Source organism: Pan paniscus, chromosome 5, assembly GCF_029289425.2.
Source record: "Pan paniscus chromosome 5, NHGRI_mPanPan1-v2.0_pri, whole genome shotgun sequence".
NCBI lineage: Eukaryota > Metazoa > Chordata > Mammalia > Primates > Hominidae > Pan > Pan paniscus.
Window position 1 is genome coordinate 103,072,183 of NC_073254.2, and position 23,582 is coordinate 103,095,764.

The window sequence follows — 23,582 nt, forward strand, 5'->3', positions numbered from 1 at the left end:
TTGTTAGCACATTAATAAATATAACCATTTAGGAAAAGTTTTCAGAAATAAGGTCTTTTGGCTCACATTTTTACTATGTTCTATTACATTACCAGAGGAAATCAGTTAAAAACTTAGGAGGCTGAGAAATGCATTTCCAATCCTCTAATCACCCTCCTAAGTAAGTGGCAGTCAAAGTATGTGGGTTGAGACATAATAAATTAGGTCCACTCTAATAACATTCTCATAAATAAATCTGACACTTGGCATTACTAGATTCCCTGTCCCATAGGGGCCAAACTCAGCTGACACTTTCATTAATCAGCATTACCCACTCTGTCCCAAAGTGGAAGTCCTTTGCCAGTGTGAATGCAAAGTGTTTAGGATGCATAAGGTACAAAGCAAGGATTAAAGATGTTTTCTTTTTTTAAAATATTGAGACTGGGTGTTGCTATGTTGCCCAGGCTGATCTGGAATTCCTAGCCTCAAGTGATCCTCCTGTCTTGGCCTCCCAAAGTGCTGGGATTACAGGCATGAGCTACCACACCTGGCCTCTATTTTTTTAAATAGCTCTTGATGTCTTTTTTAAGTTTATTTTTGCCAGAAAGAATTTTTAAAAAACATGTCAGGAAATATATTTAATTTATTAATATTGATATTACTGGTATTGATAAAATGGCATTATTTATAGATGCTTTATTTGGAGTTGTATTAGAGGTGTTCAAAATGTTTGACGCTTTCTTCTTTGATGATGTCCTAGACCTGGTATAACAAATAGGTTCTCTTCATTTTTCAATTCAAATTGGTTGGCAGTGATTGTGTTGAAATAGATGGTGAGACCAGAGATAGATGGTGAAACCACGTCTGGTTTCAGCAGAAAAGAGAGAGATGATCTAGCAGAGCTCTCTCAGCCCATGCCTTCAGAACGGGGTGGGTTCTGGTTGTTTGCATCATATGCAACCACAGAGTTCCATTCCTACCCTCACAGAGTACCATCATCTTCAGTATCCTTGGCTTCCCTTTATACCTCTTCCCAAGTCTATCCTCAGATGCCCTTCCTTTGGAAACCCAGATACCGTTCTTTCACAAGAGGGCAGCTGGCAATGGTATAACTCAATTCACATGAATAAGGCCCGACCAATCTTGGTATCTTAGCTACTAGTGACTGAATTTCATAACCCTAAGTCATAAGTGGATTTCTCTGACCCATTAGAAGACAAATCCTAATGACTAACAATTCTGTCCCTCCCTCCATGAGAAGAGATGAGAATCCAAATACCAAGATCTCATGCTACCTGTGCAAGAGCCCTTGATTTTGGAAAAAGCCCTCAAGTTTAAGCCTTTAGACCTTTTGTGAAGTCACATGTCAATGTAACTCTAGTAGAGTTGATTTTAAGTCTGCTCTTAAAAATAATCATATAAAAATATAAGCTATATGTTGGAAATACCCTGGTTTTAGTTCAGATACTTAAAAATGGTACATAATTCTACAAATTTAAATGTACATAAAAATATAGCTTGGTATTCTTTGTTGTACCATTTATGTTGCAGACTGCTATAATTTCAAGAAGTTATATAAATAAAATGATGCACTTTAGGACATTTTCTATTTTTGAAATCTGAACATGAATCATTCACATAACCAAAAATTATATTTTTAAAAAGAAATACATGTCTAGTCTATCCTTCTAAAGTAACTGTTCTCTTAAATGAACTATGATAGAAATAAAATCATTACCAGTTAACTTTGAAAACACATATGTTTAACAGTATTGTTTTAAGGAATATGCTATAAAATTATTTTAAAAAGCTATATAAATGAGAAGCTACTAATGTTCTGAAATCTGTTGTTTCTACCACAGGTAAAAGCTTATTCAGGAATCCCCAAAGTTGTATGACTGAATAAAAGACAACACCACATTATAGTACAAAAGACAAAAAAACAAGACAAAACTGGCCACACCCATTTTATGCAAAGTAGGAGAATCAATTTCCCAAGTTATTTGGCATAGAGAAAAATTCATTTCTACCAACTTGGATTTGATTCTCCTATAAGAATTTGATTTGTATGCACCTAGATAAAATAAATATAACCAACAAAATCTATCAGGTCAGTCCTGACAATCTCCTAAATTTTATATCTGCTATTTACTCATTAACTGACTTGCAGAGAGGTCTGATTATTGAAACTGGAAAATATACTCCAGTTTTATTCAAAGACTTTATGCACTAAAAGGCATCTCCTCCCTGAAGAGCATCTTGAGTCAAAGAGAAAAATGTTTGCTAAATTTTTCCGAGGTAGAACAAAATATTTTTAAATGGCAGCTTTAAAACCTAAGAAGAATTTCATTGAAACTTCCAAAGGCCACTATTTTTTATTAAAAATTATAAAATTCTTAGCTTCTCGTTCCTTGTCACCACACCCTTAAAATGAGCTATCTCTGATAGCTGGATTTCATTAATCTACATTCTGTTCATTTTGAAGAGGCTAGCCTCAGTATTTGATTCCAAGGTATAAAAAAGACACTTAAAATGTGGGTAATCATCCCTGTACAGCAGAGGTCCCCAACCCCTGGACCACAGACCAATACTGGCCTGTGAGCCAAGCAGGCGAAGTTTCATCTGAATTTACAGCCACTCCCCATGACTTACATTACCGCCCAAGCTCTGCCTCCTGTCAGATAAGCAGCAGCATTAGATTCTCATAAGAGCCTGAACCCTATTGTGAACTGTGCATGCCAGGGATCTAGGTTGCGCACTCCTTATGAGAATCTAATACCTGATTATCTGTCATTGTCTCCCATCACCCCCAGATGGGACTGTCTAGTTGTAGGAAAACAGGCTTAGAGCTCCCGCTGATTCTACATTATGGTGAGTTGTATAATTATTTCATTATGCATTACAATGTAACAATATTAGGTTGATGCAAAAGTAATTGGGGTTTTTGTCGTTAAAAGTAATGGCAAAAATTGCAATTACTTTTGCACCAACCTACAATAGAAATAAAGGGCACAATAAATGTAATGTGTACGAATCATCCCCAAACCATCCCCCTACCATCCTGGTCTGTGGAAAAACTGTCTTCCACAAAAACCGGTCCCTTGTGCCGAAAAGATTGGGGACTGCTGCTGTACAGTGTATGTGTGTACAGTGATCCCTACGTATCCATAAGGGATTGGTTCCAGGATCCCCCACAACAACCTGCAGATAACAACATCCATGGTGCTCGCTACACCCTTAAAATGGTGTAGTGTTTGCATATAACCTGCACATATCCTCCCATATAAGACATCTTGAGATTACTTATAATACCTAACACAATGTAAATGCTATGTAAATAGTTGTTACACTGTATTTTTAAATTTGTATTTTTTTATTGTTGTGTTTTTATTTTTTTTAACCCCTGAATATTTTCCATCTGTGGTTGGCTTAATCCTCTGATGAGGAAACTATGGATACAGAAGGCTGACTGTATTACCTTGTATGGCAGGGGGTAGGGAAGGAGTTAAATATAGCTACTCAAGAAATCAGTATTCTAGAAACGTTGTAAAGTAATTGTAAGAAAGCTGTGAAAGGTAGTTAAGCACCTGAATTTACCAATGTTAAAAGACCTTTAAAAAAAAAACTTGTACTCTTTTTTTAAAACATCATATTGTGAATATTAAAACATTGTCATCCTCTGAATCAATTCATACTATAATGAGAAATATTTATGAATGTTAAAGTGAGGAAAGCTTATAATTATCAGCCTAGGGTAGCCTAGGGTATAGGAAGAAAGCACAATGTTTCTTGATGATCTGAATAAAAATGCTTATTTTTTATTTTAAAATAACAAAAATACAATAATTTATAACCAAAATACTTTTGTTTAAATTTTGATAATGATATCTAAAATATATAAATTTGCTTTAGTTTAATAAGATAAACATTTTTCAGTGAAAGCAGCAAAATTATACTTTTGATATGAGTTCATCTCTTTATTAAGACCCCAAGCATATTCTTCAGTTTTGCTTCCTAATTACTTACAATATCGAGTTTTAGAAACTAGCAAATACAAGTCATTGCTTTAAAGTATGAGACCTCTAAAAATCAATGCCTAAATGATGACTGTAGATTTAAATTGACATGGAAAGACAGTCATAATATTTTGATAAGTTTTAAAAAAATAAAGAACAGCACATATAACTTCACTTAGCTTATGCAAACTTAAATTTTCTAGCCATATCCTTCTGTGTAAATGTACATAAAGAGGTGCAAGCAAAGAAGTGTGCCAAAATACTAGCAGTAGTTGTCAGTGTGGGCTATGAGTATAAAAATTCTGCTTGCCTTCTTCAATTTTTTCTTGTATTGTTTCAAATAGCTTACAAGAAATATATACTATTTTGGTGATATATACAAAGTAGAGCTACTTTTGTTTTGAAAATATGTGAAATGAAATGTCTTTGAATGCTTTAAAATATGGATTAACATTACTTTTATATGAGAAACTGATCAAGTCATCTTAGCAAGTAAACTCAATTGTTATTTAAATTAAGATAATTTTTAAAAAACTAACCTAAAAAGTAGTCTTTTCCATGAAGAAAGGTACCTATGGCACTAAATTTGGAATTTAAGATTTTTGTCATTAGTGTCAGTCAAGTTGCTATAGATATTAAAAAATGTATTACCTATAAATTGACAAATTTAGAGGTTGCTATTAATAGAATTCTTTTCTTAGGTAACAAAGAATACAAAATAAGTAACACAAATGACTGACTACTTGAGGTGATCTGAGTAGGTATAATATCTATTATCAAGAGAAGATTATTAAGAGATTAAGAGATGTTAATAGAACCAGGAAAAAATGTTTTTTAAGTGCCAGGAAAAAAGCTCACATCCAAGAAATGTAAGGCAAATTTATTTCAGGTAATTTTCATTAACCAGGAACAAGGTAAAAAAGTCCATGCTATTTGCCTTAGCACTTGGCAGAAACAAACCGGGGAATGTGGCTTCTTTGGAGATCGGTGTCCAACCAAACACTCAACCTAACATCCATTCATATTTTTTATTACGTTCAATAAAATCATAAAATCATAGCACCATAATAGCCTGGTGCTATGGTCCCATTAGGTCTTGCAACTTAATCAGAGCCAGCTTAAGTCTAATCAGATGAAACAGCTGTTTTAACAGTTGGGTTTTTCCAAAATTAAAATATTCTATTCCTGACAGTGGCTAGCAACTCAACTGTTAAAACAGCTGCTCATGTTGAAGAGTTGAAAACCAAGTGTACATACAATTTTCCCTCCATTTACAACTGCTCCGAGATTCTTTCAGAATAGAAGTTTCTAAACTTCATACTGACATCTCCCAACCTGTTTAAGTTTTTACACTTGTATTGCCTCTACCTCTGACCTTCAGCCAATATTTCTGCCACCGTCACCTTCTTGGTGTTTGCTCTTTGTCTCCATCATACTCTAAACTATAATTGCCAGCTGGTGGTTTTGTACTTCCCCCCTTAGAAACATCATCTGTGTGCTTTACACTTACTCCTCTATTGTCTTAGAAGCATTTCCACTTCTTCTGAAACAGGCAGTAACTCAGAGTCTCCAGGTTCTACTAAGTGAAATATTATTTCTAATGACTTACACTAGTACTACTGAGGTTACAGAAGGTAAAGTTAGGCCGGGCACAGTGGCTCACACCTGTAATCCCAGCACTTTGGGAGGCCGAGGCGGGCAGATCACGAGGTCAGGAGATTGAGACCATCCTGGCTAACACGGTGAAACCCCGTCTCTACCAAAAATACAAAAAATTAGCCGGGTGTTGTGGCAGGCACCTGTAGTCCCAGCTACTCCGGAGGCTGAGGCAGGAGAATGGCGTCAACCTGGGAGGCGGAGCTTGCAGTGAGTTGAGATTGTGCCACTGCACTCCAGCCTGGGTGATAGAGCAAGACTCCATCTCAAAAAAAAAAAAAAAAAAAAAAGAAGGTAAAGAAGGTAAGACCCTTAAAAATAATCCAAAAATGCTCTCTGGCACAGAATTTTCACTTTTGATCACTTTATAAATGTCTTCAAAATTTTGCATTTTTTCACCATGATCTCTATCAGATATGCCTATTTGTCTAATTTTTCTGTATTACTCTATAGCATACAAACCTATTAATCAACAATTATATTACCAATAATGATTATTTAGCTCTAACTGTATATCCATCTCTCTACCCAACCTTTCTATCCATCCTTTCACCCATCTATCCACCTACATTCTCAGCTTAAAATCCTTGCCAACTGTACTGGATACAACAAAACTAAATTGACCCTGATAAGCTCTTAATGAGTACAAAAGATCTTGATCCTGATTTTATAACACTTGCTTTATTCTCTCATAATGTTCTTACTCCTCACAAATGCATTGCATTACAAATCTCCCAGCACTTTCGGAGGCCGAGGCAGGTGCATCGCCTGAGGTCAGGAGTTCAAGACCAGCCTGGCCAACATGGTGAAACTCTGTATCTACTAAAAATACAAAAATTAGCTGGCCGTGGTGGTGGGCGCTTGTAATCCCAGTTACTCAGGAGGCTGAGGCAGAAGAATCGCTTGAACCCAGGAGGTGGAGGTTACAGTGAACTGAGATTATGCCATTGCACTCCAGCCTAGGCAACAACAGCAAAACTCCGTCTCAAAAAACAACAACAACAAAATCTTAGCTCCCAGGATCTGTCTAAAAATAGATTTACTATAGGACCCAGACTCATCAAACCTGAACATACCTACAAAAAAGCTGAACACATTTCAAGATTACAAAACTTTTCCTGTAGCAGCTCCAGCTCTTCCGCTGGGTTATGTATGGAGAGATTCTGGCACACTAATCTCAGAAACAACCTCTCTCTCATGTCCCACATCTCGGTGGGAAAGGGCATAAGCCAAAGATACTTCAACAAGTGCAGATACCACAAATGAAAAGGTGCTCCCAGATCTTGTACCAGGCAACACAGTCCTGGGGCAAGTTGACGCTAATGGAGACACTGGAGTGCTCAGTGAAACAGTTTGATTCTAGGGCTGGAAGTCATTTTAATAAGACATGGCAAAGCCTAAATTATAAGCATGGTAGAGCTAAATTTTCCTAATTAAAGGAGACTTTGAAATACTGGCTTTGCTGTCACTATTCTATTATCATAATGTCAGGGGAGAGACCCCAAAGTTTCCTGACTTTATTTTCAAGTCAGTCTAGAGAACAATGTTTGTTCTTCCAGCTTACAGTATTGTTAGGATCAGTTTTGCTTTACAGGGCTAAACATAGAAAAGTTTTCATTTTTAATAAGAGCTTGATAAATAACCCTAAATCCCAAAGGGCCTTGTTAAAGCAGCCTCATAAAAGTTTTACACTTGCATATGAGTTTGAAAAAAAAAATGTCTACCTAGCAGTTTGAGCTCCTGCTGACTTCTCTAGCCTTGGGGAAGTTATTGTTAAAATTCATATGTCTCGGTATTTCAAATGATTTAAATCAGTCTATTATGATAAATCACCATGAAGTACACCAAATGAAAGACGCTGTTCAAACAAAAATCTCAATTTTAAATACACAAAATACACACAATGCACCCATCCGTATGTTTAAACAGCATTAAGGTTCTGATACATTACTCATGTAACCACATTTTATCCTCAGAGCCTAGGATGCAAAAACATATTTTGTACTAGGTGATCTATTTTCCCTTTCTTTTTTTAGGAGGTCATTTCGACCCATTTTGATTCTACTCTGAAGAATGAAAGTCTATGCAGGAAAGTTCCAACAAAATTGGAAACTAAATCAGTTGGAATAACATAACATACATAGTGGGTAATGTTAACATTTTATCTCCTCCCTTATAAGACCTGGGAAAATCAAAACTGAAACAGTATATTCAAAACGTGAGGCAATGATTGCTAGCAGAACAGAATCTTATGTTCAACAATGGAATACTAGAGAGGGTTTTTTAAAAGAGCCCCAGTACCTAGCACATCATCTTGCAATATGGTAAGTGCTTAATACATACTTGCTAAATGATTTTTTTTAAATCATCATATAGATAATCCTTTGCAATGTTTATACCATTACAGGACTATTATCATTAGTGCTTCTCTGAACTTTGGGCCAGTAACCAGGAATTGAACCCAACTCTGAAATTGTGTTAATTTTCTATGATAGAACCTTGGAGTAGACATTAACCTGAGAGAAATTTTGCTCCTCTGCAACATTCCTAACATGTGGCTCTCTGGTCTTCGTTTGAAAAACTCCAGTAACAGGGAAACTCACTGCCAGGAAGTTCTTTGAACTGAGTGAAATCTGCTCTTCAGAACCTGAGCCCTTCAGAAAATATCCAACAACATTTAACACTTTCTTCTGATTTTTCTCTAAGCTAAACATTCCCCAAGTTTCTTCCAATACTGATTTCTTATTTATTTTTATTTGTATAAATTTATGGGGTAAGATGTAATTTTGTTACATGGGCATATTACATAGTGGTGAAGTCTAGGTTTTTAGTGTATTCATCACCAAAATAATGTACACTGTACAAATCAAGTAATTTCTCATTACCCCCCTCACACCTTTCCAACTCTCCAACATCTATCATTCCACACTCTATGTCCATGTACACACATTATTTAGCTCCCACTTGTAAGTAAGAACATGCAGTATATGACTTCCTGTTTCTCAGTTGTCTCACTCAAGATAACGGCCCCCAGTTGTATCCATATTGCTGCAAAAGACATGATTTCATTCTTTTTCATGGCCAAAGAGCATTCCTTTCTTTATATATACCACATTTTCTTTATCCAGCCATCCACTGATGGACATTTAGGTTGATTATATATCTTTGCTATTGTGAGTAGTGCTGGAATAAACAAATAAATGAATGCATCTTTTTGATAATAATGATTTATTTTCCTTTAGGTAGATACCCAGTAGTGGGATTGCTAGATTGAATGGTAGTTCTATATTTGAGAATTCTCCATATTGTTTTCCATAGAAGTTGTACCAATTTACATTCCTACCAACATTGTGCAAGTGTTCCCTTTGCTCTGGATCCTCACAAACATCTGTTCTTTTTTTTGACGTTTTAATAGTCATTCTGACTGGTGTAAGATGACATCCCATTGTGGCTTTAATTTGCATTTTCCTGATGATTAGTGATGTTAAGTATTTTCTCATGTTTGTTGAACATTGGTATGTCTTTTGAAAAACGTCTATGCATGTCCTTTGCCCACTTTTTAATGGAGTTATTTGGGGTTTTTTGTTGCATTGAGTTTCTTGTAAATTCTGGATATTAGTCCTCTGTCAGTTGCATATTTTACAGATATTTTCTCCCCTTCTTCATGTTATCTGTTCACTAAGTTATTTCTTTTCCTGTACACAAGCTTTTTAGTTTAATTAAGTCCTATTTGTCTATTTTTGTTTTTGTTTCTTCTGCTTTTGAGGGCTTAGTCATGAATTCTTTGCCTAGTCCAATGTCCAGAAGACTTTTTCCTAAGTTTTCTTCTCATATTTTTATAGTTTTAGGTCTTACATTTAAGTCTTTAATCTGTCTTGATTTCTATATGGTAAGAGAGGGTTTCATTCTTTGCATATGGATTTCCAATTTTCCCAGCACCATTTATTGAAAAGGGTGTCCTTTCCTCGGTGTATATTTTTGTCATCTTTGTCAAAAATCAGTTGACTATAGTTATGTGACTTTTTATCCAGATTCTCTACTCTCTTCCATTGGTCTATGTGTCTATTTTCATGCCAGTACCATGTTCCCACAGTGATTTCATATCATATGGATGAGTTTCCTTACTATTCCAGTTGTTTTTATCAACATAGTGATCATTTATTAAAATAATCCTACCATGATCTTCTTCAGTGACAAATGAAAATTTGCATAGTACCTTATATGTTATCCAATTCTTTCACATAATTGTAAAATAGGGTTTCATTTTACAAACAAGGAAACTGAAGTTCAGGAGGTTAAATGAACATGCACATATTTCTCCCAGAAGAGCCAGAACTTCAAGTGTTTTCTATCACACCTTTAAGGCTGTCTTTTTAGCTGTAAAACGGGGGTAATAATATTTGCCCTTTAAGCTTCAAAGCTTTCTGGTGAATATCAAAGAATGTATGAACACAGCATAGAGGATAGGTTTTTATTACCAAGATCATTCATATGCAGAAAATTTCTGCTCTCTTAAGAATATAATTTATGAATGGGAGCAGTCCAAGTCACAGGTGTTAAAAATGTTACTGTTTTTTACCTCCAGAATGCAAAGCATATGACAACTAAATGATCCAGTGGTATAACAAGACCAATGCCTCCTATAAAGTAGTAGGCAAGTCACTCATCTTTTGGAGTCCTGTCAATGAAGAAAGCATTTTCCTAAAAAAAAATTTGAATTTATGCCTGTACTGAACTCCTAGTACTCTGTCATCTTTTAATTCCATTATGTTATACATTAATAGATTTCTATAAACTGGCCTGAGAACCTACTTGACGTTTACAACATAATTTCTCTGACAGAACATTCTTCTAGTTCTAAAGAATTGCCTTAGAAAAAAACTTTTGGAATACAACCATTAAGTTGAGAAGAACCTTAAAAAAAAATCTGTTGCTAAAGCATGGTAGGATATTTAAAAATTATTCTCATTTTTCAAAGGGCACAAAGTAGTAATGTATATACATCTAGTTGAAGAATGGAGAGCTGATTTCCAATTCAAGTACATCTTACCAACTGCAGCTGCAGGAAGGTCACATTAAAATTAGGACTTGTTTCACTGGTGATTGTTTTCAAGAAAGATGAGGTAATAAGCAAATAGGCAGAGACCTATAATAAACTGTCCCTGTTTCCCAATGAAAATCATTTAACCTAAATTTTTAAAAAAGTTTTATCAAAAATTTCAAACATATACAAAAGTATAAATCACAGAGTAATAAACAACTGTCCTCATCACCCAGCTTCATCAACAATCAATTCACGGCTAATTTGTTTCAGCTATATTCCCACCCAATACTCTCAACCCCTGGATCTTTTTGAAGCAAATTCCACAAATACTATCATATCATCTATTATACATAATACTTCAACATGTACTCTAAGACAGAATTATTTTAAAATATCATATCCATATCAAAAAAATTAACAATAACTTTGGTCTCATCAAATGTTCACATGTCCTCAACATTTTAACTTTCTAAATTTTCTTTGAGATCCAAATAAGGTCCACATATTATTAATTGGTTGGTAAAGCCTATGTTTCTTTTAATCTGTAGGTTCTCCTTCCTTCTATCTTTTCTCCTCCTGCTAATATTTTGCTGAAGAAACCAAGTTGATTGTCCTATAATTTCCCAATCTGGATTTTGCCAGTTGCAACCTTATAGCATACTTTAACATATCCCTGTCCCCCGAATTTCCTAAAAACTGGTAGTTGTATCTAGAAGCTTGATCGGGTTTGCTGTTTTGAAGACTACTTTATAGGTGGGGTTATACACTTCTGTCAGGAGGTACGGAATCACCACCCCACCCCATCTTTCCTTTTGTGATGTTAGTATCCAAAGATGATCATCAACAAGTTCCATTACTTCATGATGGTTCAGAAAATGGTGTTAGCCCAATTCTACGCTGTTTTCATTTGTTCACTGGAATCTGCCTATGAAAAAACTTCCCCTAATCACATATTTGGTTACTCTGAGGCACAGCTCACAGAGGAAAAGCTAGATAAATGTTTGATTTTCTCCCCGTTTATCTTCCACTTTTCAAAGCTATGATGGTTCATAGCATTTTCCAAATGTACTGACCAATGAAATTTCTCTCTTTTTTTCTTTTTAAACAGGGTCTCACTCTGTTACCCAGGATCATGCAGTGGCATGATCATAGCTCACTGCAGCCTCAAACTCCTGGGCTCAAGTGATCCTCCTGCCTCAGCCTCCCAAAGTGCTGGGATTACAGGCATGAGCCATCATACCTGGCTGAAAGGTTTTTTTTTTTTTTTATCTTTTTTGGAATCATTATGAACTCACAGATGTAAATATATATGTTGTTTTTTCCTTATTGTTATCCTTATTGATGCTCAAATTTACCCATTTTTTGGCCAGTGAAGCCTATTCAAGTTGTCTCCTGAGTCCTTTTTGACATGACCCTAATAACGTTTGATAACTTCTTTTCTATTAAAACAGGATAGGATATTACAAGCTCTTGTATACTACATGCTACATCCTGAGATCTACCCACTTCTGGTTGGATCCCTGGTTGTTTTTAGTAGGGAATGGTATTTAGAGACAAAATAATCTAGGCCCTAGGAATGCACTGCCACCGGGTTAGTCAATACTTTTAGACTTTTTCAGGGGATAGAGCTAAAAAGTAGTAGTTTTTTTTTTTAATGTTAAAATAAATTATGTGCTCATTTTAATATTTCTATTCCAAATCCAGGACTAAACAGTTTTATTTAATCTCATCAATCTTGCATCTGTAGTATTTTCTCTCTCACGTCAAAAACTCAGTTCTCATGACACCAACATAATTGCTCATTTGACTTATCCTAAAATCCACATACAACAGTCTCAGTTTATTACTACCACACTGTCACCAGTAATATGATTATGAAAAAAGTTTTAAGATGTTTTTGTAGTTTCTTTTGTCATTAGGATATATACTAAGAGAGATATACAGTCCAATGACTGTGTTTTAAAGTCTCTTGGAGCACTTCTTTGTGTGTTTATGACACCAATTCTACATGCACTTAAGTTCATTTTTTTTCCATTTCCTTTGGATTTTTAGAGATGGTTTAAATCATATTTTGCCTTATAACTATGTAAAATATATACTTGTTCCCAAGTCAAATCTATGAAATCAGATATATTTTTAAAAGCCTAACTTGTATCCTTGTTCTGTTCACTGTCTTTTCTTCCTTCCTTTATAAATAACTTTATTTAAATCTTAGTTTAGCCTTTGATTTTTAAAATATAAGCAAATATATTCATATTCTTATCATTCTTCAATAAACAATAGCACACTATACACTTTCTTCTTCACCAGAGTAGTATATACTGATATTCATTATTACTTTTTATAGTTGTATGGTTAATTGCAAGAATATAATTTATTCGGCCAGCACCCTATTGATGAACATTTGGGTTGTTTGATTCATTCATTCACTCATTCATTCGTTTTACAAATAGTGCTCAAATTAATAGTCGTATGCATGTGTCCTTTAATTTCCATCCAATGTGTCCCTGAAATAATTCCTAGAAATGGAATTGCTCCATCAAAAAGTAAATGCACATGTAATTTTTGCCAAATTTCCCTCCATAAAGATTGTACCATTTTGTATATCTACCAAAGTATGAGATTTCCCATTTCTCACAGCTTCACCAAAAAAATATGTTGTCAAACTTTTGGATTTCTGCCAATCTAATAAAGCCTAGGAGAGTTTCATTTACATTTCTTTATTAGGAGTGAGGGTGGGTATCTTTTTATATGTTTAAGAGTTCTCTTCTTTTCTGATGAAGTATCTGTGAATATTTCTACTCCATTTTTCTATGGGGTTGTTAGCCTTTTTCTTCTTTATTTGTAGATTTTTATAAACTGGGGATATTAGCCTTGGTTTAAATTATAAAGAGTTTTTCATTGTTGTTATGTTTATTTATTTAGATACAGGGTTTCACTCTGTTGCCCTGGCTGGAGTTCAGTGGTGATTATGGCTCCCTGCAGCCTTTATCTTCTGGGCTCAGGCATTCCTCCCACCTCAGCCTCCCAAGTAGGTAGGACTGCAGCTGTGCACAACCACATCTGGCTGTTTTAAATTTTTTTCTTTCTTCTTCTTACTTTTTTTTTTTTTTTTTTTTTTTGGTAGAGAGGAGTTTTGCTGTGTTGCCCAGGCTGGTCTCAAACTCTTGGCCTCAAGTGATCCTTCCACCTGGCCTCCCAAAATGATGGGATTACAAGTGTGGGCCACACATGCCTGGCCTCATAGTTATTCCTTATCTTTTTACTTTGTTTATGATGCTTTTTTGTTACAAGTTTTTCTTTTTATTTCTATGTAATCAAATTTATCACTCTCTCTCCTTACTACTTCTAGATTTTGAGTCACTGTTAAAAGGTTTTCCCCACTCCAAGGTAATGGAGAATTCATCCATATTTTCTTTTAGTACTTATGTGGTTTTGTTTTTTTGTTTTGTTTTGTTTTGTTTTGTTTTGTTTTGTTTGAGATGGAGTCTCTTTCTGTTGCCCAGGCTGGAGTGCAGTGGTGCAATCTCGGCTCACTACGACCTCTGCCTCCCAGGTTCAAGCAATTTTCCTGCTTCAGCCTCCCAAGTAGCTTGGACTACAGGCACGTGCCACCACACCTGGCTAATTTTATGTAATTTTTGTAGAGACGATGTTTCACCATGTTAGCCAGGATGGTCTCAATCTCCTGACCTTGTGATCCACCCGCCTCGGCCTCACAAAGTGCTGGGATTACAGGCATCAGCCACCGCACCCGGCCATGTGGTTTTCTTTTTAAACCTCTGATCTATTTGAAATGGATCCCCGTGTAACATGTAAAGATTAAATTTTATTTTTTTCTTTGCATTTATCTCAGCATCCCAACACTAATTATTATAAATTCTACATTTCCTCACTGTTTGAGAGGCCACCTTTCCTATGTATTATATTTATATATGAAATCAGGTCTATTTCTGTTGTGTTCCAATGGTTTGTCTATTCATGGGTCAGAATCACACTATTTGAATTATAGTATCTTAATAATACATTTTAATATTAATATCTGATAGGGCTAGTCCTTGCCCTGATTTCTTTTATTTTCAAGGGTTTTCCTAACTATTGTTTCCAAACAAACTTTATAATCAACTTGTCTAGCTGAAAAAACAAAACAAAATTTGATGGCATTTTTATTGGGTTTTAGTTTATTGAGTTTGTATATTAACTTAGGTATAACTGACATTTTAATGATAGTTACCGTCTTATCCAATAATATGGTATATACTTCCATTTGCTTAAGAATACTTCTGTAATGGCGGGCGTGGTGGCTCATGCCTGTAATCCCAGCACTTTTGGAGGCCGTGGCAGGCAGATTACGAGGTCAGGAGTTCAAGACCAGCCTGGCCAACATGGTGAAACTTCATCTCTACTAAAAATACAAAAATTAGCTGGGTGTGGTGGCACATGCCTGTAATCCGACCTACTCGGGAGGCTGAGGCAGGAGAATCACTTGAAGTCAAGAAGTGGAGGTTGCAGTGAGCCGAGATCGTGCCATTGCACTCTAGCCTGGGTGACAGAGAAACACTCTGTCTCAAAAAAAAAAAAAACAACTTTTGTACTCTTTTCCAAAAGTATTTTATAATTTTCCTCATACATGTTTTTTACACTTCTGGTTAAGTTTCAGCATTTTAATTTCTGTGTTATTGTACATGGGGTCTTCTCTTCCATATGTTCTAGGTGACTTGAAAAAATATATACATATATATTTTACACATATGTATGGATTATACATATATCTTTTATACATATGCGTGATTATACATATATTTATATTTTTTATATATATCCATTATACATATATATGTATACATGTATTATACATATATATTCTTTATTTGTAGATTTTTATATATTGGAGTTATTAGCCTTGATCTCTGGTTTGAATTACAAAGAGTTTTTCATAGGTGTTATTTTTATTTTATATATAAGAAATTAATTATATTATATATATGTATAATAGCTTTCAAAAAGCCTGCCCACCTTTCCTTCCCTTCCTCCCTTCCTCTCTTCCTTCCTTCACAAGACAGAGTCTTGATCCATCGCCCAGGCTGGAGTCCAGTGGCATGATCAAGGCTTGCTGCAGCCTTGACCACCTGGGCTCAAGCTATCCTCCTCCCTCAGCCTCCTGAGTAGCTGGGACTACAGGTGCTACAGATGTAGCCAGGTGGGACTATGCCACCACACCTGGCTAATTAAAAAAAAATTTGCGTAGAGTGGGTCTTGCTATGTTTTCTTTCTTTTTTTATTGTTATTTTGAGACAAGAGTCTCACTATGTTGCCCAGGCTGGTCTTGAACTCCTGGCCTCAAGTAATCCTTCCACCTCAGCTACTTGAAGTGCTGGGATTAAAGGAATGAGCCTCCACGCCTCACCTATAACTTGCTAATTTAATAAGTTATTTTGTTTGTAGTAGTTTTCTCATGGATGCTTTTGGATTTTCTTGATATATAACTATATTATCCCAAAAAAAGATGGTTTTACTTATTTTCCAATTCCTATGCCTCTAATTGCTTTCTATTTCCATTAGCTACTATCTCCAACACAATGTTAAAGATAAAAAATTAAAGCCAATGCTCAACTATACTAGTAATTAGGAAAATATTTCTTGTAGCAATAAAACATCGAATTGGCAAAATTAGGAAGTGCTGACCATGATGTGAAGCAATGGGAATGCTTATGATGCTAGTGTGGGTGTAAATTCATATAGCGACTTTGGACAGCTGTTTGGAATTACCTAATAATACTGAAGATGTACTCTAAGGCCCAATCATTCCATCTCTTATGTAAAGAACAGAAAAGCTCACACATGTTCAAAAGAGATATGAACAAGAATGCTCACTGCTGTATTATTTTTAATGTAAAAACTGAAAACAATTTAAATGTCCACAGAAAGAATAACAGATATATAAGTTGTAGTATATCCTGACAAAAGAATATCTTACAGCAATTAAAACGAATGAATAAACGACGTGTCAACATGGAGAAGTCTTAAAAACACAATCAGAAGTGAAAAAAGCAAGTTGCAAAAAATACAATGTGATACCATTTATATGTTGTTTAAAAACATGCAAGTTAATAGTATGTAATTTTAATATTTATAAATAGTAAAAATACAACAGTACTCATATTCAGTAAAAGTATGTATGACAGTCAATAGTCTCTAGTCTTCCTAGTTATGCAACTAAGAAGTTTTCACAAATTCTTTTTGTTTGGCAATGATACATTCCATATTTCAGACATGTTTCTTCTGGGGAAGGATAAAAGAGAATGAACTTAGAGGAAGCTTCGACTGTGTTAATGCTTTATTTTTAAAACTCTATCTACCTACCTACCTACCTATCAAGTTTTATTAAAAATGGGAGTAAGAAAATTGATTTTTATTACATTGTTCTGGAACTTTTCTGCAAATTCAAAACAGTTCATAACAAATTAATTAATTAAATTATGAACTCGGTTAGAACTTCTAGAAAATTAGCCAAAATACTGACAGACTGACCCTCTCAGTGAAGTACAAGACATGAGAAAAAAAAAATATTCTTTAACTGACACAATGAGCAATGAAGACAAATCTCTTAAACAATTAACTCTGAATACAGCTGAATGAATTTTGTCATTGCTCTTCCTGCTGAGGACATCAGCCAGTAATCATATGAGGTCTATATGGGACATCAGGCTTCAGATAGAGCACATGGGCTGTCACAGCAGAAATATTGTATACTGCATGCATGAAAGACTGTATAAAACATAGATATGTTCTGCCATGTGCCATTTCCTTTCTTTAGTTTTTCTAAACTTTCTCAAACTTTTTCTAAAGTTGAGAAATATCTTAGATATTAAAGGATAAACATTTAGCACATTTGAACCTAAGGTACAAAGTAAAACCAGCTGTTACCAGGAGATTAACTACCAAAAAAAAAAAAGAAAAAGAGAAAAAAGAAATCAGACTTAAAGTCTCAGAATTAAGCCCAATTCTAAAGTGAGTATCACTTTTATCTGGAAGAATCAATCAGTAACTCTTAGTTACAAGTGAGTTCACAACACTACACAAAAATAGAATTAGAAAGGAAATAGACTAGAATCCAGCCCTCAAGCATCTTATTTCAAAATAATGTATGTGTCATTTATAGATAAGGTTTATGAGACTCTTTGGGCAGAAAAGAAAAATGTCAAGTAGAGACAAACACAGAGGAAGCAAGAACTCCTTTACAGTAACAAATACCACAGGCCTCTCCTGCTTAACTGTTAGCAGTGCAAGGCCCCTGGGTGTTCACCTCTGATGCAGCATCATTAACCCCTGCCCTCTGCTCTACAAATCTAATTTCTCCAGGAGGCTGTCCAGATAGCCACTTCCTTAGACCAGGAGAGAAATTACTCCGATGGGGTTTGGGGAGCAAATGTTAATGTATTACTTACCTGGGGACAGTTGGCTACATGGCATCTAGTATATTCACCCATCAGTTAGAAAGATAAATTTTAGCTACTACTTTTATGCAACAAGAGTGCCAAACTCATCTCAATATTCAGAAGTAAAGGTCAGCAAACTTTTTTGTAAAGGGCCAGATAGTAAATATTTTACTATCTGTTTACAGGGCATCTATCACAACTACTCAACTCTACTGTACCATGGCAAATGCAGACACAAGTAATATGTATACAAATAGACATGGCTGTATTTCATTAAAATTATAAAAGCAGGGCGAGGTCCCGGATTTGTCTTAGTGGCTATAATTTGCCTACCCCTGATCTAAAGCAATTAAGGACACTTTGAAAGGGAACTGTCCCATATGCCCATGTTAAGTTCTTTTTACTTTTTAAAGCCCAATTCAATCCCATCTCCAAAAAATACACATCAATTACTTATATGTAAGCCCTGCTTCCCTCAATGAAACCTTTCTATCTCATTTTCCAGGCCTCACTGCCCTGCTTCCTCTGAACAAAACACATAATGCAGGATTTTTAGCCTTTCAGAGATTAAGGAGTCCTTTTAGAAACTGGTGAAAGTTATGAACACTTGCCAAGCAAATGCACACATACATATGCATAATTTTATATCCCTTTTTATAGAGGTCACTGATACCCTGGAATTTGCTGGAAGTGAAGCTAGTATGTCCAAGGATTCCAGGTTGCTGCCATACCTCTTGAATTAGTTACTAACAAACATCTCACAGTTACTGTGGGACAGGAATTTGAAAACAACTTAGCTGGGTGGCTCTGGTTTAGAATCTCTCATGTGGCTGAAGTTGTTTGTGAAAGGAAAATAAAATCTCAGGACCCTAATTCACTATGCCAACAGGAAAAAATTAAACTGAAAGCTGAGTCATGAGAGAAATTGCCTTTCCTTTTTTTATTTTTTTGAGACAGAGTCTCACTCTGTCGCCCAGGCTGGGGTGCAGTGGTGCTATCTCAGCTCACTGCAACCTCCACCTCCTGGGTTCAAGGGATTCTCCTGCCTCAGTCTCCCAAGTAGCAGGGACTGCAGGTATGCACCAGCACACCCAGCTACTTTTTGTATTTTTAGTAGAGACACGGTTTCACCATGTTGGACAGGCTGGTCTTGAACTCCTGACCTCAGGTGATCTACCCACTGTGGCCTCCCAAAGTGCTGGGATTGCAGGCATGAGCCACCACACCTGGCCTGCCTTTCCTTTTGTTCCTAAGCAGATAGCTACAGATAAAAGGTTAAGAATCTCCACAGGTAGCTACTCTTATGTTCACCCTATCTTATGTAAAGTGCTGGGTTACTGAGCGCTAGATGAATACATAATTAACTATTCCTCTACCTGCTCCTTTTCTCTCGCAACATATGGATTCAGTAATGTGACCGTACTCTCCCTCTTTCCCCTCCAGCCCTTTTCCCCTTTATATAAATACTGAAGCCCTCAAAATCATCTTTGGAAAAAGGCATGAACCACAGATTGTTCCCATGAACTTGGGGTCCTTTTCTCAAGGCATGTCTTTAGCATTGGCAAAATAAACTTCTAAATTGATTGAGAACCATTTCAGATACTTTTTGGTTTACACGGTCAAGATGCCAACAGGGACTATAGTTGTCCACAGGCCGGATGGGGGATAGGGTTACTGCTTCCAAGATGGTACCTTCACAGGGCCACTGGCAGGAGGCCTCAGTTCCTTACCATGTGGGCTCTCCATAGGCCCTGGTATCCTCATGTTGGCAGCTGGATTCTCACAGAAGGAGTGCTCAAGACACAGAGCAAGGAAGAATCCACTGTGCCTTTTATGACCTACTCCCAGAATTAAAACTGTCATATAATCTTTGTTCTATCCCTGAGGAGTCAGTAAGTCCAGCCCACACTCAAAAGAGAGGGAAATTAAGCTCCACCTCTTAAAGAAAGGAACATGAAAGAATTTTTAAAACCACATCTTACAACCATCAATACCTCCAAGGAACTCAATGATACCAAGAAGGTGGTATTATGTTTAATCTGCCTGGAATCCCTCACTGTTCCTAGCACCATAATTATTACATAAATACCCGGCATGACTCATTACTATATTGAGTTAGGTAGGGGTCAAGTAGTTTTTTATAACAATTTTGTGAATTTGGTAGCAATCTTCAGAAGTATCTAAATAGAATCTTTAACTCTCATAAATGAATTAAACTATAAAATGAAGAATAGATGACAATTCCTAAACTATGCTCCCACAGCTTAAGTGTAAATCCTCCTCCCCCAAATTCTGGCAGGAAGATCTTACATAAGAAGGTAAAAAAGGATAAATTTTGTTAAGAAATTTATCATTTTGAAAATTAAAAAAAGAACAAAATAAGCATAGCAATCCCTGAGCAGTTAAGATTTACTTTCTTAACTGAAGAAAGAACCATCTTCTGACCATTTCCTGAATTCCCAACTTTCGGATTTTTCCCTTAAGGTTTTTCACCCAAGTTCTGTGTATATATAAACCTGCCAAGCACACAGCCTCAGGTGGTAGAGCTGCCACACATAATCAATAAGGTCATAGAGAATTAAATGTACAAGTCACATTGGCATTAATTAGTGTACCTATAAAAGTTCCTAATATTTAAATTAAGATCTTCATGTAAAACAAAAAACAAAAAACAAAAATCCCGAAAAGTTTAAAGTTTTTATTACATTTTCTTTTGTTTTAATAGATTCCAGCACAAACATGCACAGAGAATGTATATAAGTATTCCAAGATGTCTTGGAATAACAAGCACTCCAACATTTATAGGTCATGTCTCTAAGGTAAAGAAGTAGATTTGTAGTTAGTCTGTACCTTTAAAGACATCTGCATTCCTTTTTTTTTTTTTTTTTTTTTTGAGATGGAGTCTCGCTCTGTTGCCCAGGCTGGAGTGGAATGGCACGATCTCAGCTCACTGCAACCTCCGCCTCCTGGGTTCAAGCAATTCTCCCGCCTCAGCTTCCTGAGTAGCTAGGATTACAGGTGCCTGCCACCACGCCTGGCTAATTTTTGTAATTTTAGTAGAGATGGGGTTCACCATGCTGGCCAAGCTGGTCTCGAACTCCTGACCTCAGGTGATCTGCCTGCCTTGGTCTCCCAAAGTGCTGGGATTACAGGCGTGAGCCACCACGCCCAGCCGACATCCGTATTCTTTAGGGAAGGGAGTATAAAGTAGGAGAAACTGAATTTCCCAATGGAAATGTGAGCTAAAAGTAGATGATAGCTTTGGAATGAACAGTTACACTCCTTCTTTTTTCTTCTTCTGTGGGAAATGGGCACTATGGGTCCCTGGCTGTGTGTGTATACTTGAATATCAGATCCAGTAGTTGTAATTCCTCATGCTATCTATAATTCTGGGAATCCAGCATACTGGACAGGTTCAACAATGAGAGGCTGGTATACATAGTTGATGTCATTTGACATATTTCATATTATAAACCATTCCAGAGCTTACTTCTATTTGAGTCCTTTACTAAGAACTACCTCTGCCACCTGGGTATTTGTCTGATAAGTGGCGATGGTTTACATAATACTAGATACAGATTAGTCCCAGTAAGTCCCATTATTAGAGTATGTGTTCCACAACTGCAGCAGTTTTGTAGTTTTTATTTACTAATGCGGACCTACCACCTAACACAGTATCAGTTAGTTGAATCTATGAATACACAAATCAATAAAGCTTTCACCTTATCTCTGGTGTTAGGTTATTGTGACAGAGAAAGAAATGGGGTCGGGGGGGAGAGAGAGAGAGAGACAGAGAGAGAGAGAGAGAGTCAGCAAAAGTATAATTCATTATTCAAGTGTCTTAAAGTATATTAATTTTAAATGCATAAATATAAATTCTCTTCCTTTGATGTACAGGTACTCTTGGAAATTACCAACGTATGACTGTCCTCTTCCAATCTTTTCCTCTTGCACGACTATACCCAAGCTGTATTTGGCAGACACTGACACCTATCAGCCGACATAGAAAATGGTTTCCCTCTGTGAATATACAGTCATCCCTCAGTATCCATAGGGGATTGGTTCCAGGACTGCCCTCAGCAAAAATCCACCCATGTTCAAGTCCCTTATGTAAAAATGACATAGTATTTGGATTAACCTATGCAAATCCTCCTGTATACTTTAAATCATCTCTAGATTATTTATGATACCTAATACAATGCCTACACATCACTTCATTCATGTGGATTCAACATAGGAATCAGTGTGCTACAAATCCAAGTATTGCTTTTTGAATTTTGTGGGGATTTTCTCCCCCAAAATGTTTTCTTTCTGAGGTTGGCTAAAACCATGGGTGTGGAACCCATGGTGACAGAGGGTTAACTGTACATTCTCCAATCTTCTTCCTTAAATTCTTATTTTCCAACTTTGGTCCAATTAATAACAGGGAAATCTCTTTCTACATTCACTCCACTGACATACAGGATATTCTTGTAGAATTTATCAAAAGTGTATTCTCTGGACCTAGGGTTCTCATGAAAAAGAGTTCCATGATCATATGAGATTCATAGTGCTACACATTGTATGTTTGCCAATTTCCCTATTTTGACTTCATTAATCTAGAAACAAACTCTGTGATAAAATTAGCAAGGTTAAGTCACTTCACCAGTAAAGGTATTATTTGAAATTGCTGAAAGGAGAAAAATGATGGAAATAACACACACTAGGGAAACAGGAGCAAAACAATAATCATAGGGCCTAAAATAAACTTCTGTGTATGCATGTGTTTATTTTTATTTAATTCCCAAAGATGTAAGAAATAATTTATTAGCCATGGACAACAGAAGAAAAAATTTTAATATATTTGTTAGTGAAGACCTTACCCATGCAATACTTATAACTAAAAACACCAATTTATATATCAATCCCCTACTTACAGAAATATTACCAAAAAAATAGACTCTAATTGAAATAGAAAGTTTAGAGTCCCATGGGTAATTATATACTCTTAGCAAACACAATGAACTGTATATGACCTGCATAGATGAATTAATATTTGAGCAGTAGCAGTATTCCATTCTGATTGGACATGACAGAGAGTATGACAGACACAGCAGAAAGCAGGGTTAGGGAAAGAAACTGGAGCCAGGCTCTAGAAGACCTTTAATACTAATCCAAGGAGATAAGGATTTGGGACAGGCAAACAGAGGCAGGGGTATGATTGCAATGACCAAGCTGGGTGGATTCGAGGTGACACAGGTTGAAGAGATGCATGTAAACACCACATGAAGAGGGACAAACACCTGAACGAGGTTGATGCAATGATGAAGAGAAAAGAAAGAATGGATGTGAAGGAGTTTTTGGAGGCAGAGTGAATATGACTTCATAATAGGTTGGATGTGGGGGAAGTGGGAAACAATTAAAGACAAACTTTAGGTTTTGAGTCCAGGTGACTAGGAGAATCATGAT

At 36.0% G+C, this 23,582-nt stretch overlaps 1 protein-coding gene across 8 annotated transcripts in view; it reads right to left on the reverse strand.

Moving 5' to 3' along the window:
* UBE3D (ubiquitin protein ligase E3D) overlaps positions 1-23,582 on the reverse strand; it is a 474,449-nt gene that overhangs the window by 379,744 nt on the left and 71,123 nt on the right. The window contains exon 9 of one of the 8 annotated variants that reach the window (XM_034962441.3): positions 14,129-21,863. The exons of the other annotated variants lie outside the window; for them this stretch is intronic. Coding sequence (XP_034818332.1) covers positions 21,812-21,863 — 52 coding nt within the window. The 3' untranslated portion in view covers positions 14,129-21,811. Of the gene's footprint in view, positions 1-14,128; positions 21,864-23,582 lie in introns of those variants that run through there. 8 annotated transcript variants of the gene reach the window in all.